Source organism: Erinaceus europaeus, chromosome 16 (assembly GCF_950295315.1).
Source record: "Erinaceus europaeus chromosome 16, mEriEur2.1, whole genome shotgun sequence".
NCBI lineage: Eukaryota > Metazoa > Chordata > Mammalia > Eulipotyphla > Erinaceidae > Erinaceus > Erinaceus europaeus.
Window position 1 is genome coordinate 80529623 of NC_080177.1, and position 18744 is coordinate 80548366.

The 18744-nt window shown below is 46.9% G+C and overlaps 1 protein-coding gene across 2 annotated transcripts; it reads right to left on the reverse strand.

Annotated features, from left to right (window-relative positions):
• Positions 1-2357: 2357 nt before the first annotated feature.
• Positions 2358-8234, reverse strand: SRSF5 (serine and arginine rich splicing factor 5). Of its 2 annotated transcripts, XM_016193498.2 has the most exons (8): positions 8106-8234; positions 7122-7273; positions 6069-6139; positions 5837-5935; positions 5525-5594; positions 4213-4286; positions 3248-3358; positions 2358-3157 (listed from the first exon to the last, which is right to left on the reverse strand). In XM_016193498.2, the coding sequence occupies exons 2-8, from the start codon at positions 7245-7247 to the stop codon at positions 2887-2889; spliced, it is 822 nt and encodes a 273-aa protein (XP_016048984.1). In that variant the 5' UTR covers positions 7248-7273; positions 8106-8234; the 3' UTR covers positions 2358-2886. The 2 variants fall into 2 exon arrangements, with proteins under 2 accessions (XP_016048984.1, XP_060031529.1); XM_060175546.1 differs by lacking the exons at positions 2358-3157; positions 3248-3358; positions 4213-4286 and adding an exon at positions 4724-5268.
• Positions 8235-18744: the final 10510 nt, after the last annotated feature.

Genomic DNA, 18744 nt, shown 5'->3' on the forward strand with positions numbered 1-18744 from the left:
AATAAAATAAATATTAAAAAAAAAAAATTGGAAAACTGTGGTCCGGGAGGTGGCGCAGTGGATGAAGCATTGGACTCTCAAGCATGAGGTCATGAGTTCAATCCCCAGCAGCACATTTACCAGGGTGATGCCTGGTTTTCTCTCCTCCTGTTTTACAGTAATAAATAAAATCTTAAAATAAAAAAAATTTAAAAAAGGAAAAACTGAGCTGGGGAGACAGCCTAGCCATGCAAGACCTTTTTTTCTGCCTAAGGCTCCAAGATCACTATACCAGTCCCCAGCACACTTCCCTCAATTTTTAAAAACACAAAAATTAATAGTCTCATGAACCTATTAACAATTAACCTACTAGCAATGGTTTTCACATCTACTTCCTCAAATTTCACAGTATTTCAAGCTAGTTCCAATATTGCCAAAATGGTTTTCTCAATTTGTAAAGATGAGACATGGTGTTTTTGCCATCAAGGGACTTGCTGTCTACAAGACTCCAAAGTTCCCGGTAGCCAAAAAAAAGAAACAAAAAATTTTGATAGGAGACGCCCCACCCATGGGCTTAAACTCAGATCCTTCTGCATGGTAATGTGCACTCTTACCAGGTGGCCCAGCATCCCCAGCACCACCAACAGTATTCCTGGGATTCTGTTGTCACTGTGTTTAAGATGGACACCACAGCACTACTCCATTGCTTAAGCTTAAGCACCTGTAGATAGGTGCCCGGGGCTCAAACCTGGGTCTTTGCTCAAGGGAGTATGCACAGTACCACGTGGTCTAGAATCCCAAACGGTTTTCTCCAGCAATTTAGATTTTGCATTTGCTCATAGGCAAAAACCAAAGATCCAACTAAACACCTGTAAACAATTGAGCCTAGTAAACTGATTTTATCATCAGATACCACTGAAACCAAGAGGAAGGAGCCCAGGAGACGGAACAGTGTTGATCAGGCATTGAACTCTCAAGCCTGGTCACTGCATAAGCCAGAGATGCCCTGGCTCTAGTAGTAAAGAAAGCTTCCATACACTTTAGTCTGGCACAAGTCAGGACTTTCAGTACTCCCAATACCAGAAATCACCAACTTGGGTCACCGGGCAACTTTCTTAGAACATTATAAACACCCCATTATGTATTTCCGTATTTACTATCAACATTTTTCCTACTCTCTAGAAGATATCCTTCAGATACTAGGTTAAACAGAACAGTTTATGTAGCTCTCTTCCAGGTAGGCAGTAACTTGAACTCAAATACACACACACAAATTGGTCCTCAAACAGCACCAACCAAACTACTGCACCTCAATTCCTCATGAAAACTCAGATCCTGCAACGTGAAACTGATTTGAGTTCAAACCAGGTCTGTTCTGTCATTTGTTCAAGTTAAGAGCCTCATGTTACTGCCTGTAATTTATTTGCATAAGTGTCACTGATGGTTACATTTTTTCTTTTTTAAATGGCTTTTTTTTTTGCCTCCAGGGGTTATTACTGCTGGGGCTCTGCCTGCACTATGAATCCAGTGCTCCTAGAAGCTATTTTTTACATTTTGTTGCCCATGTTGTCATTACTAGTCATTGCTGTTGTTAGCTAGGACAGAGAACTCGAGGACAGTAAGTGCACCGCCAATTAAGTTACCCCCCCACCCCCACAGGTGGGAAGCTGGAGTCTGGAACCTGGACCCTCATGCCAGTCCTTGTGCCCTCCCCCCTTTATTGTTATTGTTGTTACTGATGTCGCTGTTAGGACAGAGAGAAATGGAGAGAGGAGGGGGAGAGAAAGACACCTGCAGACCTGCTTCGCCACCTGTGAAGCAAGGCCCCTGCAGGTGGGGAGCCGGAGGCTGGAATCGTGATCCTTGCATCGGTTCCTGTGCTTCCCACCACATGTACTAAACCCACTGCACTGCACTACCTCCCAAGCCAACGGTTACATTATGACACATTTATCTTATGGGCCCAGCATGCTTCGGATATGCTACTGTATCTACACGTTTATCTTATATAAAGGTATTTGAGAAAAGTCAATGGGTAAGTATCAAACAGCCCTAAAGCCTTGTTGTATCTTAAAAGTGACTCACATCACAAATTTGACTAAGTTTTCTTTAAAAAAAGGGGGGAGAGGGCATAGGGAAAGACAGATACCCGCAGCCCTACTTCACAACTTGTGGAGCGTGGGTCCCCTACAGGTAGAAACCAGGGGCTTGAACCCAGGTTCTAGCGTACTGTACAATTATTTTGAAATAACTGTAAAAAAAATACCTGGCTACTACAGGATTGTCTAGGACCACCTATGTATGACCTGTGTCACGTGCAGGTAGGGACGGAGTAAGCAACACACACACCTCTCACACAGAAGCAGTTTTCACAGAAGCAGTTTTATGATTTTTTATTATCAATAACAAACAGCTGCTTTACGGTCTCTGCCAAGCAGCTGGTGAAAGGGTGAGTGGGAGGACACCCTTGTCCCTAACAAAAAAAAACTCAAGCCTTTATGTACAAGCAAACTTAGAGCTCTTTTACATGTCCAAAGCTATTAATTAGTTTAATTGAGGAATTAAACTAATTCTGAAATATATTTGAATAACCAGTAACTGAAATGTTCAAAATTTTTCTAGTACAAAAATTAAATTTGCTTTAGTTATAAAAGAGCTCAATCAATATACACAAACTATACACTTCAGACATTCACAAAAATGTGAGCAGAAGGCTTATCAAAAGACATTTAATACAATTAGTTTTCAACAACCCCTTGGTGGTCCACATCTACAAAGGTATCCAGCCCAACCCAATCCCCTCCAAACCCCACCCCCACAGAAAAGCACATACTTACCAGAACTTTTAGCAAGTATGGTTTGGGAATTTGTTTTTTAAAAAGGCCCCCAGGGCAAGTTATTTACAGTTTAATTGCCACTGTCAACTGATCTGGACCTTGACCTGGACCGTGATCGGGACCGGGACCTTTGGCGATCCACAGATGCTGGTGACTTAGATCTACTTGAAGAACCACGTTTCTGGCTCTTCTCAGGCACAGGAGACCTACTAACAGAACGGGACTTGCTCCGGCTGCGGCTCCGGCTCCTGGACCTGCTGTAAGACTTTCGACTCCGGGAGCGAGATCGACTCCGCGACCTAGAGGAACTCCTGGTGCGGGAACGAGACCTGCTTCGTGACCTACCAGGAAGAACAAAGAGATCAGTCCGGAACACACTGACTCAGAGTCTGAGGTGTGTGTGTGTGTGGGGGGGGGGGGGGGGGTTTTACCTATGCCTTTTGCTGCCTTCGATTAGTTTGATTTTTCTCCCATTTATTTCCTTTCCAGATAGTTTTTCAATAGCGTTCTTTAAGTCACCATAAGAGGCAAACTCAACCACCCTATGAGAGAAAAACAGCCTCCTGTCAATTCATGTCGCAAACCATGTAACATCCAACTAGAATCAAGCACCACGTTATTTACTACTGGATAGACAAAAATGGAGAGGAAGGGACGGTTAAGAGGGAGGGAAAGATACACCTGCAGCCTTGCCTCACCACTCATGAAGCGTTTCCCCTGCAGGCAGGGACCAGGGGCTTGAACCTCAGTCCTTGCACACTGAGACGTGAGTGCTTAACCAGGTACACCACCGTCTGGCTCCTTTAAGTACCACTTCTATGTTCACTCTTGCTTTTGCCGTAAGCAGCAGGATTTCTCCTCCACTAGTAGTTTATTCTTTGGGGTGGGAATGTGTTCCTGTGCTTTGTAGGATGTTCAACGGCACCCTCAACCAGTCAAACCACCAAAAGTGGGTCCAGACATTGCCAAATGCCCCCTAGGGAACGGACTCATTCCTGACTGAGAATCACTGCATTCGAGCATATGCCAATTTTAAGTACTGAGGAAAAAAAAAAAATCACAGTAAAACTGAAGATATTTTGGAAGGGCGGTCTGGGTGGTGCAGGGGATAAAGCACTGGATTCTCAAGTGTGAGGTCCTGGGCGGGAGGAGACAGCATAACGGTTCTGCAGAGACTCTCATGCCTGAGGCACTAGAGTACCAGGTCCAATTCCAACCCCCCCCACCATAAGCCGCAAGTCAACAGCGTTTTGGTAAATAAACAAACAAAAACCTCTGGTCCTGAGTTCAACCCCTGACATCACATGTGCCACAGTGATGTCTGGTCCTTTCTGTCTCAAATACGTAAAAATTAAGTTATTCTGAAAGGCTTTTATGATGCCCAGCACATACTCACCCTTCGTTTAATTTAGGCCGGTGTGCATCCGCAAAGGTTACTTCCCCCGCTTGTCTCATGAAATCTTTGAGGTCCTTAACACAACGACAATGGTGTTAAGCAAAGAAAGGGGAAAACGACACACAAACAACCACATGGCATAAAAACAAGACTACTGAAAGAGAAGATGTTAGATAAAGTACAAACATGGCATTTACCACACTTGTATTCTATCAGAATTCAAAAATTATGCCAGGGCACGAAATAAGCAAACAGCATATTGCTTTTAAGCAAAATGCTAGAGAAAATTCAGACTTTAGATTTTAAAGTTAAAGTATTAGTTTATACTGAAGCTCAATACAAAGGGGGGGAAACAAAAACAGAAAAAAACAAAACAAAACAGTACATAATTTAAAAGTAAAGACTAAAGTAGGAATTTTTTACTTAAAAAACAGAACATTTACAAGACACCAGTTATTTTGTGCCCCATATGTCATTAAAAAAGTTTACTTTACCTTTATTATTATTTCCCTAGGCTAGTCAAGCAGCAAATCATTAATCGGTCGAAGAAACCTTCATGACATATGCCCGACTGGCTCTTCGCCACCCACTTGAAGGACACTACCCACTCGATGGAAGCCTTTAATCGCACAGCCCTCCCTATTAGCAGACTACTGGCGGATGCAGACACGTTCTACTCTTGTGCAGTTACCAAGGACCACTTTACTGCGATCAGGATTCCAACGACCACCTAACTTCGAGAATCTTTCAACTCTTTTCGACCAGGACCAGGACCTCTTTATTCGACCAGGACCTCTTATTCGGAAGCGTTACAGGAAGACAGCTCTCAACTTAGGGATCAGATCACGTTATCAATGCTCTGGGATCGCTGCAACCTGGCACTTCAAGGAAGTGCACCGATTACGTCTAGACCGGCAAACACAGATCTAGAGGTGGCCAACTGATCACTGTAGGAGCTGACTGGCAAAGTCAACCAGGCCCAACCAAGAGTGACCAAGACAACGATTAGGATAACCCACAGGCACTCCTCGTCATAAGGCCAACGACACAGATAGGCTGGCAAATAAAGGGTTTAATATTTGGTTAAAATTGATTTAAAAAAAACAAGAAAAATATCCTCAAAACATTTACATTTGATCACTAATATTATACGTTTGAAACAACCCCCAATTACATTTAACTAAATTTTAAAATTACAATTAAACCCACTAATTTAAAGATAAAATTACTTTTAATAAAACATTAAAAATTAACTACCCATTAATTTTTACAAAACCACATTAAAATATCTCAAAACTGTGTTTCAACAAACCTGCCAGCTGACTCTTGAAGATAAATTCTCAACTATAAGCCGGTTTTCTGTTCTTACAGGTGGAGCATTTCTGAGGAAGCAAAGAAGAACTCAAGTCAACAAACGGCCCGACGTGCACTTGCTGCACTCAACTGCAGGCCAGGTTCAAGCCAGCAAAGCTGAAAGTGGGAACAGGCTGCACTGCTTTCTGAGTCACAAAGCCCCGTCAGGAACATGCGGCTAGCAGCCAGCACTAATGCTTCTTGATCCTTAAAGAACCGCGCCTGCCGTGATCGCTGTTCAAAGCGGGTCATCCATGCACCCAGCACATACCGTCTATCATTTCGTGGTCTGCGACTACTAAACCGGTCAGAATAGCGTCCTCTACCTCTTCCACCTCGAGACCGAGCCCTGGCATGTTCAATAGTAACCCTACGGGAAGGAAAGACAAACTTTCGTCATCTACTTAAGCCACATGAAAAATATACTTAGAAAAGTGCCCCAGCTGGCAGTCTGCTCTATTTACAGACTAACAATAGTCACAGGCATGCAAGAGCTGCTTCACCTTTCACTGCAGAGTTCTTTCCCATCTAGTTCATACACAGCATCATCCGCATCCCTGGGATCCTCAAATTCCTGAAACACAATATGGGGAGGAAGCCATGACGCTCAACCAGCTCTGAAGAAGTCACGACACGACAGACGCAGGCAGCTTGATGCCAGTGGTGTGCAGCCAAGTCCAGCTGAAAATGACCAACTGTTGCCCACCAGTCACGGCCATGGTTTTATCCCTTAGGAAAAATTTCACTGAGGGGCCGGGCGGTGGCGCGGCGGCTTAAGCGCACGTGGCGCAAAGCGCAAGGGCCGGCCAAGGGTCCGGGTTCGAGCCCCCGGCTCCCCACCTGCAGGGGCGTCGCTTCACAGGCGGTGCAGCAGGCCTGCAGGCGCCCTTCTCTCCTCCTCTCTGTCTTCCCCTCCTATTTCTCTGTCCTATCCAACAATGAACAAAAGGGAACAAACGGCCTCCCGGCGCCGTGGATTCACAGCGCAGGCCCTGGAAAAACAAACCCACTGTGGGCACCGGCTGAGCTCACACCCCGCGGCACGGCGTCAGGGTCGGCACCTTGCTCCCCCGCCATTTCCGCCCCACACTCGGACTGTGCGCCACGCAGGTTCAGGCCCAGCCCCACGGCCCCGAAGTCAGCGTCGCCCCCCTTTCTTGGGCCTCCTGGCAGCCACTGTGCATCTCATTCATTCATCGGCTAGGGCAGCAAGACGGGGGGGACAGGGAGAGGCAGCCGCCGCAGACCCGCCGCCCCACCCCACTCGGGAGCTCCCCCCGCCATGGCGGCGAGCCGGCCGGGGCCTGCCCTCGTCACCCTGTCGAAGTTCCAGGACCCCAGCCCTCCTCTCCGCCTCGGTGAGCGCCAGCAGCCCCCTGGCCCCGCGGGTCTCGCGCACCTTCGAGCTCCGTCCGACAGGAGGCGGACTCACCTTCCTATTTCTGCCCGCAGGGTCCTGGCCGGGGCTCGGCGCCCGCCCGACACACCCACCGCTCCCGCGACTACGTCGTTCGTGGCCGGTACTGTCACTGCGGCCGCGCCCAACCCTCACTCACCACGAAGCCGAAGCCCCGCTTCAGGTCGATGTCTCGGATGCGCCCGTAGCCCTTGAAGAACCTCTCCACGTCCTTCTCCCTGGCCGCCGGGTTCAACCGGCCGATGAAGACGCGGCAGCCGCTCATGGCGTCCGGCTCGGTGGGGCTTCCGGCTACGTCATCAAAGGGGGACAAGAGCCGTCAACGTCAGTGGGGGGCGGGGCGCCGGGCAGAGGGGGGAAAACAGAAACAATGATAGAAGGGGGAAAATAAACCGGAGAAGAGGTTTACCCGGCGGCGCTCTGAACCAGCCTGGCCCAGCGCGGCCTCTGCACTAGGCCGCGTCCCTTGCCGACAAAACGTTGCTAGCACTCGGCTCCCAACACGATGCTCTCTCTCCCCGGAGGGAGGGAGGGCGGCCGCCCGCAGAACCGCAGCCGCACACGCTCCGCGGCGCTGCCGGCCCCCGCCCTTCTGCCGCAGTTCCGAAAGGCCGGCCCCGCCCTCCACCAGCCCAGCCCCGCCCAGCGCCATGGCGGCGGGCCGCGCATGCGCACGCGCCATCCCCGCGGGTGGAAGCCGGGATCTCGCGAGACCGCGGCCGCGCCGGCGCTGCGACACGCACAAAATGGCGGCCGCGGAGCGAGCGGCGGGGAGAGCCGCGCGGGCCCCGTCCCCTCGCTCCCTTTCCCCGACTCCGGCCGTTCCGGGGGCCGCTACCCGCCAGCACAAAGTCCCAACAGGGAGGCCGAGCCGGGGCCGCGCCCATCTCCCCCCCCCCCACACCGCCCCGAGGAGGCTGGGCGGTGACGGGCAGCGACGCTCCGTGCGCCCACCGCGACCGCGACCGCGCTTCCACCTTCAGCTCCCCTTCCATCGGTGCCATGGGGAGACGCGCCCAGCTGCGCTCAATGGACGCCGTCCTCCGCAGAGAGCAGCCCCTGAGCCGCCACGGAGAAGCCGCGATCCGAGACGCCTTTCCCTCCAGGGGAGCCACTCACCTACCGGACGGGATCTTCGGCAGCGGAGACCCAGAGAGGCCCGTAGTCCGCGACGGAGCCCGCCTGCCTCCCCGCAGACCAGGACGCCGCCACCCGACTGCGTCTCTCCGCAACTGACGCACTTCGCTGCCCCGGCGGTGCACAAAATGGAGGGCGCGCCCCGACGTCACTTCCGGAACCGCCCAGGGGAAGTCGCCGTTGGGCTCCGAGCCGGAAGTTCCCGCCCCAGCGGCCCCGGCGCGGGCGGGGCGGACTCGGGCCTCGGGCTCCCTGGCGTCCCTTTCCCGGCGGAGAGCGTCGGAGACGGGGCGCGCCGGGGGTTTCCGCCTGTGCCGCTTGGGGCTAGACAAGACAAGAAAAGAAAAGAAACCTGAACCCCCCCCCCAAAAAAAGAAAAAAAGGTTTTCCAATGGGACTGCAGAAAACACACGAGTTTGTAGATACATATTAACAGAGTTTGTAAATATATATATAAACACAGTTTGTAGATATATATAGACAGTTTGTAAATCAATGAACACAGTTTGCAAATATATATAATAAACACAGTGTAGATATATATAAACAAGTATATTAAATATATTAAACACAGAGTTTGTAAATACATAAACACAGCTTGTAAATATATGTATAAACACAGTTTGCAAATATACATATAAACACAGTTTGTAAATGTATATATGAGCACACACAGAATTTGTAAATATATATTAACAGTTTGCAAATATATATAAACAGTTTGTAAATATATAAACAGTTTGTAAATATATATAAACACAGTTTCTAAATATAAACACAGTTTCTAAACATAAACACTAAATACATAAACACAGTTCGTAAATATATATATAAACACAGTTTGTAAATCTTTAAACAGAATTTGGAAATATATATAAACACAGTTTGTAAATATTTATAAACACAGTTTCTAAATATATATGAACACAGTTTCTAAATATATATGAACACAGTTTCTAAACGTATATAAACACTAAATATATAAACACAGAGTTTGTAAATATATATAAACACACAGTTTCTAAATATAAACAGTTTCTAAACATAAACACTGTAAATATATAAACACAGTTTGTAAATATTTATAAACACAGTTTCTAAATATAAACACAGTTTCTAAACATATATAAGCACTGTAAATATATAAACACAGTTTGTAAATATATAAACAGTTTGTAAATCTTTAAACACAGAATTTGGAAATATATAAATACAGTTTGTAAATATTTATAAACACAGTTTCTAAATATAAACACAGTTTCTAAATATATATGAACACAGTTTCTAAACGTATATAAACACTAAATATATAAACACAGTTTGTAAATATATATAAACACACAGTTTCTAAATATAAACAGTTTCTAAACATATAAACACTAAATATATAAACACAGTTTGTAAATATTTATAAACACACAGTTTCTAAATATAAACACAGTTTCTAAACATATATAAGCACTGTAAATATATAAACACAGTTTGTAAATATATAAACAGTTTGTAAATCTTTAAACACAGAATTTGGAAATATATATAAATACAGTTTGTAAGTATTTATAAACACAGTTTCTAAATATAAACACAGTTTCTAAATATATATGAACACAGTTTCTAAACATATAAACACTAAATATATAAACACAGAGTTTGTAAATATATATAAACAGTTTGTAAATCTATAAACACACAGAATCTGGAAGTATATATAAACACAATTTGTAAATATAAGCACACAGGGTTTGCAGATATATATAAACACACACATCCATACATCCCCGCCTGCACTGTGGAGGGAGGGTGCTGCGTGCACCACGCTGCGGTGAAGGACCATCTTGTGGACAAGTGATTTGGAAGGGAAACATTTCGTTTTTAAGATCTTTTTGTAAATGAATGGTGAATCTCAGCGAAAGCAAATGGATGAGTAAGTGGTGGTGCACCCGGTCAAGCGCACAGAGTACCAAGCGCAGGGACCAGCATAAGGATCTGGATTCGAGCCCCCCCTCCCTACCTGCAGGGGAGTCGCTTCACAGGCTCTCTCCCCCTCTCTGTCTTGCCCTCCTCTCTCCATTTCTCTGTCCTGTCCAATAAAATGGAAAAAAAAAAAAAAAAAGGCCTCCAGGAGCGGTAGATTCCTAGTGCTGGCCCCAGCGATAACCCTGGAGGCAAAAAAAAGGATTTTTTTTCTTTATGAGAGAGAAGCAAAACACCACTCTGGCACATGTGATGCCGGGGATGGAACTTGGGACCTCATGTTGAGAGATCAGTGATTGATTCATGTTTGGATTGTATTTATTTTAATTATCTTTATTGGTCGCACCAAAGTAAAAGACTCGGGTGGGTGGGTAGGTGGGGGAGAATACAGGTCCAAGAAGGATGACAGAGGACCTGCTGGGGGTTGTATTGTTATATGGGAAACTGGGGAATGTTATGCATGTACAAACTATTGTATTTACTGTTAAACGTAAAACATTCCCCAATAAAGAAATTTTTTTAAAAAGTATCTATTGGACAGAGACAGAGAGGGAAGGGGGAGGGAGAGAGGGAGAGAGACCCCTGCAGCCCTGCTTCACTGCTCGTGAAGCTTTCCCCATGCAGGTGGGGACCAGGGGCTCAAACCTGGGTCCTTGGCACTAACATGTGGGCTCAACCAGGTGCACCACCACTCGGCCTCTTATTAATTTGCTGTTCCTTGCGGTTCACCATTCAGGCTGACTTTATTTATTTATTTATTTATTTGCCTCCAGGGTTCTTGTTGGGGCTCGGTGCCTGCACTACAAATCCAGTGCTCCTGGAGGCCATTTTCCCCCCCTTTTTGTTGCCATTGTTGTTTATCGTTGTTGTTGTTGTTACTGCTGTCATCGTTGTTGGAAAGGACAGCGAGAAACCAGGCGAGGAGAGAGAAAGACAGACACCTGCAGACCTGCTTCACCACCTGTGGAGTGACAGCCCCCCCACACGGGTGGGGAGCCGGGGGCTCAAACCGGGATCCTTAGCAGGTCCTTGCTTCGTACTGTGTGCGCTTAACCCGCTGAGCTACCACCCAGCCCCAGGCTGACCTCCTCCCCATCTTCCCCTGTTCCTCTTCTCTTCCATAGCATTTAAGAAACTTGAAGCAACCAGGGAGGTGACTGTGGATAGGGCCCAGGCCTTGTGTGTAAAACGCCCAGACTCGGATCTCCAGCCTAACTTGTGCAAAGTGGAATTTTTAATTTTTTTCTTATTATCTTCATTTATTTATTTATTGGATAAGAGACAGCCAGGAATTGAGAGGAGGAGGGAAGATAGAGAGGGAGAGAAACAAGAGAGACTCCTGCAGACCTGCTTCACCACAAAGCAAAGCTTTTCCCCTGCAGGTGGGGTTCCGGGGCCTCAAACCTGGGTCCTTGCACACTTAACGCACACTCAAATCAGGTGCACCACCACCCGGCCCCTGCAAAGTGGAGTTTCTGTCTCTCTTCTCTTTATCTCTGTCACTCATGAAATAAAATCAAATGCATTTTTTATTTTAAAAGTAATAATAAAATTTAAGATAAAGTCTGCTGAGAACAGCCCCAAGAACAACACACCCAGCCCATACAGTGAAACTGGGGCTGCCTAGCACCTTGCACTGATTGCTGCTTTTTGTTTGAGCTCATTGGCTTCTGTAAAAGCAGAATGACACCTATTATCCAATGTATGCAGCAAAAGATGGCTGTATCATTAAAATTCAGAAGTATCTCATGGAATTCAAGGGCAAAAAAAAAAAAAAATGTGCCCAGACCTGAAAATGTGTCTGGTAGTGTATAGTGGCTTTCCCTTGCTTCTCCATTCACAGGGCAGAAAGTGGCCATAGCATGACATCCTAACTAACTGTCTCCTCCATCCAAATGCAGGTCCCAGGGTGAGAGTGGAAACTCGGTTCCAGTTCTAAGATCCCTAGGAAGGAAAATATAGTGGCCCAACTGAGCACACACAATACAGTGTATAAGCACCAGCATTCAAGCCTTCGGTCACCATCTGCGGGGGGGTGGGGAGGGGCTTCACAAGTAGCCAGCAAGTCTAGAGGTGTCTCTCTCTCTCCCCCTTTGTCTCTCAATTCTCTCTGTCTCTATCCAATAAATAATTTTTAAATATTTTATTTATTAATGAGAAAGGAGGAGAGAGAGAGAGAGAGAAAGAACCAGACATGACTCTGGTACATGTGCTGCTGGGGATTGAACTCAGGACCTCGTGCTTGAGAGTCCAATGCTTTATCCACTGTGCCACCTCCCAGACCATCAATAAATAATTTACATATATTTTAATTCTTATTTATAAAAAGGAAACATTGACAAAACCATAGGATAAGAGGGGTACAACTCCGCACAATTCCCACCACCAGAACTCCGTATCCCATCCCCTCCCCTGATAGCTTTCCCACTCTCTATCCCTCTATCCATGGGAGCATGGACCCAGGGTCATTGTGGGTGCAGAAGGTGGAAGGTCTGGCTTCTGTAATTGCTTCCCCGCTGAACATGGGCGTTGACAGGTGGATCCATCCTCCCAGCCTGCCTCTCTCTTTCTAGTGGGGAAGGGCTCTGAGGAAGCGGAGCTCCAGGGCACATTGGTGGGGTCGATGGGGGTCCTCTGCCCAGGGAAGTCTGGTTGGCATCCTGCTGGCATCTGGAACCTGGTGGCCTCTCCAGAGAATCCCAGATTGTAAGCTGCTTCTTTCTGGAGCTCACACCAGATGTCTCCAAGTCGCCATCTTGGCCCCATACCCAATATGTTGTTTTGTGCGGGCTATGTTGTTTTCGCCGGGTTGGCTTCACGGGCGGGTAACAGACGACCAGGGACTCATGGTTGAGCTGTAGGCAGTATCTCTTTATTCATGCAGGACGCAGCACAATCTAAGACGGGCTAAGCTAAACTCAAGGTAAAGTACTGTAAAACTCACAATGCTGTCTTTATATATACTTGCCAAGTAAGGTGGAAACAGGATGTGACATAGAGAGGGTGGAGAGAAAAGTGACTGGTGAAAATCAGAGTGTGACAAGGAGGGGGCGGAGCAGGCGAGAATCCTATCACTGAACCACCAATGCCCTACAGGGAGGGTGGTGCTTGTTAACAGTGGTTATGTAAATAGAATGCAGTGGTTATGTAAATAGAATAGTGTTAAGCAGGGGGGATTTAAACCAAATGAAACAGAAGGGGTCTCATGCATACCAACACCAATAAATAATTTTTTTTTAATTTGAAAAAGGAAAGAAAGGAAAATGAGTATCCCAGATTGGGGAGGGTGTCTTCTAAGTCCAGTCAAATGGTGCGCACACCGCTGCCAGAGCGGTCCAGCTCACAGGTAAGGCTGGGTTGTAAGAAAAGCCAGAGACCAAGCAGACATTTCAAACACTGAACAAGCAAGTAACTGAAGCTCCAATGACCCATTTGGCCCTAGATCCAACTCGCAAGCACCATTGGCCCGGAGCTGGTCAGACTGGCTCCTCTGTCTTCTGGCGCCGTCCTCTGCTGTGGTAAGGCCGTGTGAAACCACCTTGTCTACCTGAGTCACACCTGTTTTCCTCACCGTGTGGGTCAAAGGAAGATGCCCAGTAATCATCTTTTGTATCTGGTAACACTCAGATATGATAGGAAACCTACTGCACGCCAACTTCTGTGTTACTGTTTTCATAGACGTATATCAGTGGCCTCCTCCTAGCCCTAAAAGGGCTCTTTATGAATGGGAAATACATTCCAAGACGACGATTTCCCATGACTATAATGATTAATGGCTGAAAAATCCAAGCCCACGTCAGTCTAAACTCAGAGCTCATTCTGTCTTTCCACAGAAAAGTCAACTTTGGTATGGAACGGAGGGTGGACAAATGGAAGTTGTGTCTTGGGAAGCAGAAGCTGAACAAGAAACTGAGTTCTGTCTGAAGGGCTCAGACACTGTGGACGGATGCCTGCCTGCCTGCCTTCATATCTCTCTCTCTCTCTCCCCTCTCTCTCTTATCTCCTCTCTTTCTCTCTTTCATTGCTCTCCAGGGTTATCGTTGGGGTTTAGTGCCTGCAGTACAAATCCACTGCTTCTGGAGGTCATTTTTCCCATTCTTATTTATTTTTTAATTGCTGTAGTTATTGATGTTGTCATTGTTGGATAGGACAGATAGAAATGGAGAGAGGAGGGGAAGACAGAGAGGGGGAGAGAAAGACAGACACCTGCAGACCTGCTTCACCGCCTGTGAAGCGACTCCTCTACAGGTGGGGAGCCGGGGGCTCAAACCAGGATCCTTATGCCAGTCCTTGTGCTTTGCACCAACAGCGCTTAACCAGCTGAGCTATAGCCTGACTCCCACTTTTCCCATTCTTATTGTCCTTGTTATTGTTGTTGTTGGATAAGATAGAGAGAAATCAAGATAGGAGGGGGAGACAGAAAGGGGGAGAGAAAGACACCACTTGTGAAGCGACCCCCCTGCAGGTGGGGAGCCAGAGGCTTGAACCGGGATCCTTCTGCCGATCCTTGTGCTTCACACCATGCAAGCTTAACTCGCTGAGCCACCACCTGGCCGCCTTGCTTTGTTTGTAAGGTTCAGCTGTTAACTCTCTACAATCCTGACTGAGTGTGTTGTCTCTCTGACCCAGACTCTTCAGGAAAGTGGAGCAAATAAGGAAGAGAGTAACATGGTGCTGACATGGGACCTGGGACGCTGTACAGAGATGGATCTTCCAAACCTCAAGACAATGTAGGAGCATCGCCTGTCCCAGGAGGGTTTTAAAGGTAAGTAAATACCAGCAGTAATAATAGTTATTTCTTGGGTGCTCAGTGTTCCTGACATTGTGCTCAGAGCTTCATGCCCACAAATCACTGGAAACTCAAGCGAAGTGAGTTTTTAGAAGAGAAGATAGGTCGAGAGGAAGTGACTTCCAAAGTCCATACAAGTCAACATTTGAACTCTAGCTGTTTATTCCAGAGCCCAAACATCTACCATCATAACAAAGCACTGAATCTGTGCTGAAGACAAACAGCGGCATACCTGGAAATGTTTAGGGAATAATTTGCCCCTCAGAGGGAAGACAGGACCTAGGAGTCATTTTTCTTTTTTTTTTAATTCTTTTTTAATTTTTTTTTAAATTTATTTATTCCCTTTTGTTGCCCTTGTTGTTTTATTGTTGTAGTTATTGTTGTCATCATTGTTGGATAGGACAGAGAGAAATGGAGAGAGGAGGGGAGACAGAGAGGGGGAGAGAAAGACAGACACCTGCAGACCTGCTTCACCGCCTGTGAAGGAAAGGAGACTTTTTTTTTTTTGCCTCCAGGGTTATTGCTGGGCTCGGTGCCTGCACCGTGAATCCACGGCTCCTGGAGGCAATTTTCCCCCTTTTGTTGCCCTTGTTGTTGTAGCCTCGTTGTGGTTGGTTGTGGTTATTGTTGTTGTTGATGTGGTCGTTGTTGGATAGGACAGAGAGAAATGGAGAGAGGAGGGGAAGACAGAGGGGGAGAGGAAGACAGACACCTGCAGACCTGCTTCACCGCCTGTGAAGCGACTCCCCTGCAGGTGGGGAGCTGGGGGCTCGAATGGGATCCTTCAGCCCGTCCTTGGGCTTTGCGCCACGTGCGCTTAACCCGCTGCGCTACCGCCCGACCCCCACGAAGGAGACATTTTTCTGGAGGGGGGATGGAAATCAGATGGACTATAATGAGCCTCTGAGAATGCCCTGGGACTTGGAGTGCACACGCAGGTGAGCAGCCTCTCCCTTGGAGACTGTTGTTCCATCTAGTTCTGAGCTGTAGCAGGTACTCTTGCCCAAGTGTGAATGCCTGAGGCAAGGGAACTGCCTGCCACGTGACATCGCAAGACTTTCCAAAGAACATTGACATGACACTCCATCTCAAGGCAGCTGCCCGTCTTTCTAGATTCTTAGTCAGTTTGGGCTGCCGTAACAGAAGCACATAAACTGTAATTTTGTTTTACTTACTAGATAGAGACAGAGAATTTGAGAGGGGGGCTGGGTCGTGGCGCACTGGGTTAAGCGCACATAGTATGAAGCGTAAGGCCTCAAGGAAAGATCCTAGTTCGAACCTCAGTTCCCCACTTACAAGGGGGACTCTTCATAAGTGGTGAAGCAGGTCTGCAGGTGTCGATCTTTCTTTCCCTCTCTATCTTCCCCTCCACTCTCAATGTCTCTCTGTCTTATCCAGTGGAAAAACTGGCTTCCAGGGGCAGTAGATAAATAGTGCTGGCACAAAGCCCCAACAATAACCCTGGAGGCAGAGAGAGAGAGAGAGAGGAGAGAGATGGGAGAGAGATGGGGGAGAGAGAGAGAAATTGAGGGAAGGGAAGGAGGAGATAGGAGAGAGAGACACCTGCAGCCCTGCCTCACCACTCAGGAACCTTCTTCCCCCTGCAAGTGGGGGGCCAGGGGCTTGAACCAAGGTCTCTGCTCACCATGGTGTGTGCACTCTACTCTAGATTACATGTATGATGAGTGTTAACAAAGAGAATGAAGCCATTTATCCCCCAATAAAGAAAGAAAGAAGTCAGAGAATGGGGGGTCAGGTGGTGGTGCACCCAGTGGAACATCTTGTAATATCCTTGTACGTTATCATGCACAAGGACCTAGGTTCAAGCCCCTGCTTCCCATTTGCAGGAGGGAAGCTTAATGAGGCAAGTCTGCAGGTATCTCTCTCTCTCTCTCTCTTTATTTGTCAATTTCTATCTGCCCTAATACAAAAGGAAGGAAGGGAGGGAGTGGACAGGGCGGGGTGGGGGGGGGTAGATAGATAACGGTTATGCTAACAGACTGTCATGCCTGAGGCTCCAAAGTCCCAGGTTCAGTCCCCTACACCACCATAAGCCAGAGCTGAGCAGTGCTCTGGTAAAAAAAAAAAAGGGGGGGGGGCGTGGAGGAGAAGGAGGAAGGAAGGAAGGAAGGAAGGAAGGAAGGAAGGAAGGAAGGAAGGAAGGAGGGTCAGGCGGTAGCACAACGGGTTAAGTGCACGTGGCGCAAAGCGCAAGGACCCACGTAAGGATCCCTGTTCGAGCCCCCGGCTCCCCACCTGCAGGGGAGTCCCTTCACAGGCGGTGCAGCAGGTCTGCAGGTGTCTGTCTTTCTCTCCCCCTCTCTGTCTTCCCCTCCTCTCTCCATTTCTCTCTGTCCTATCCAACAACAACAACAATAACTACAGCAACAATAACTACAACAACAATTAATAAAAAAAAAAAAAAGTCTTGCCCGCTTTTCACCGTCACCAAGGTGAACAAGGGCAACAAAAGGGAAAATAGAATAATAATAATAATAATAATAAATATTAAGGGGGCTGGGAGTAGGTAGCGTAATGGCTATGCAAAGACACTCTCATGCCTGAGGCTCCAAAGTCCCTGGTTCAATCCCTCCTCATCACCATAAGCCAGAGCAGATCAGGGCTCTGGTAAAATAAATAAATAAATAAATAAATAAATAAATAAATTATATATATACTTGAAAAGCATTTCAAGTATAAACATTATGTTAGCAGTTCAGAAGTGGATAAAGCATTGGACCTCAAGCCTTGAGGCCTCCAGTTTGATCCCTAGCAGAACCAGAGTTAAGTCTGGTTCTCTCTCTCTCTCTTCCTATGTTTCTCATTAATACATACGTAAAATCAAGAAAAAAGGAATCATATAAATGTACTCAGAAGACCTAGTCTTTGTGTATTGCTTTAAGATTTTGTTTTTACTTATTAATGAAAGTGGGGGAGAGAACACACCAGAGAATCAGTGGCCCCGGAGGTGGCAGAGTGGATAAGACATTGGACTCTGCAGCTGGTTTCTCCTCTCCAGTTTAACAATGATTATCCAGACTAGCACAGTTCAATAGAGACATAATGCAAGTTGCTGACTTGCATTAAAAAAAAGCCAAATGTCTAAAAGCCAAATGTTTTTTACTTTTTCTAGTGTCAGATTTTTTTAAAAGGTAAAATAGGTAAAGTTAATCTCAGTGATACATTTTTAATTCAGTGTGTCCCAAATACTGTCAATTAACTATATAATAAATGTAAAGTTATTAATGTAATGACTCGCTTTGCATAACCTTTGAAATCTGGCGCGTGTGCTTTACTCTGATTTTCACAACTGTTCCAGGTACATCTTGGGCCACGTTAGTTTTTGGATTACTTATTAACTAACCCGTACCTCCTTCCAGGTCTCAAATGGCCATTTCTTAGATGTTTATATGGAAACCTCTCGGGGCCAGGCGGTGGCGCACTTGGCTAAGGTCACACATTTCACTAAGCGCACACACTACAGTGCACAAGGACCCAGGTTCAAGCCCCTGGCCCCCACCTGCAGGGGGAAAGCTTCACGAGTGCTGAAGCAGGACTGCAGGTGTGTCTCTGTCTCTTTCCTCTTTATCTCCTCTCCCCTCTCAGTTACTCTCTGTTTCTACCCAATAATAAATTAAAAGATGAAGAAAGGGGTCGGGTGGTGGCGCAGTGGGTTAAGCGCATGTGCCACAAAGCGCAACGACCGGCGTAAGGATCCCGGTTCGAGCCCCCGGCTCCCCACCTGCAGGGGAGTCGCTTCACAGGCGGTGAAGCAGGTCTGCAGGTGTCTATCTTTCTCTCCCCCTCTCTGTCTTCCCCTCCTCTCTCCATTTCTCTCTGTCCTATCCAACAATGAACACCA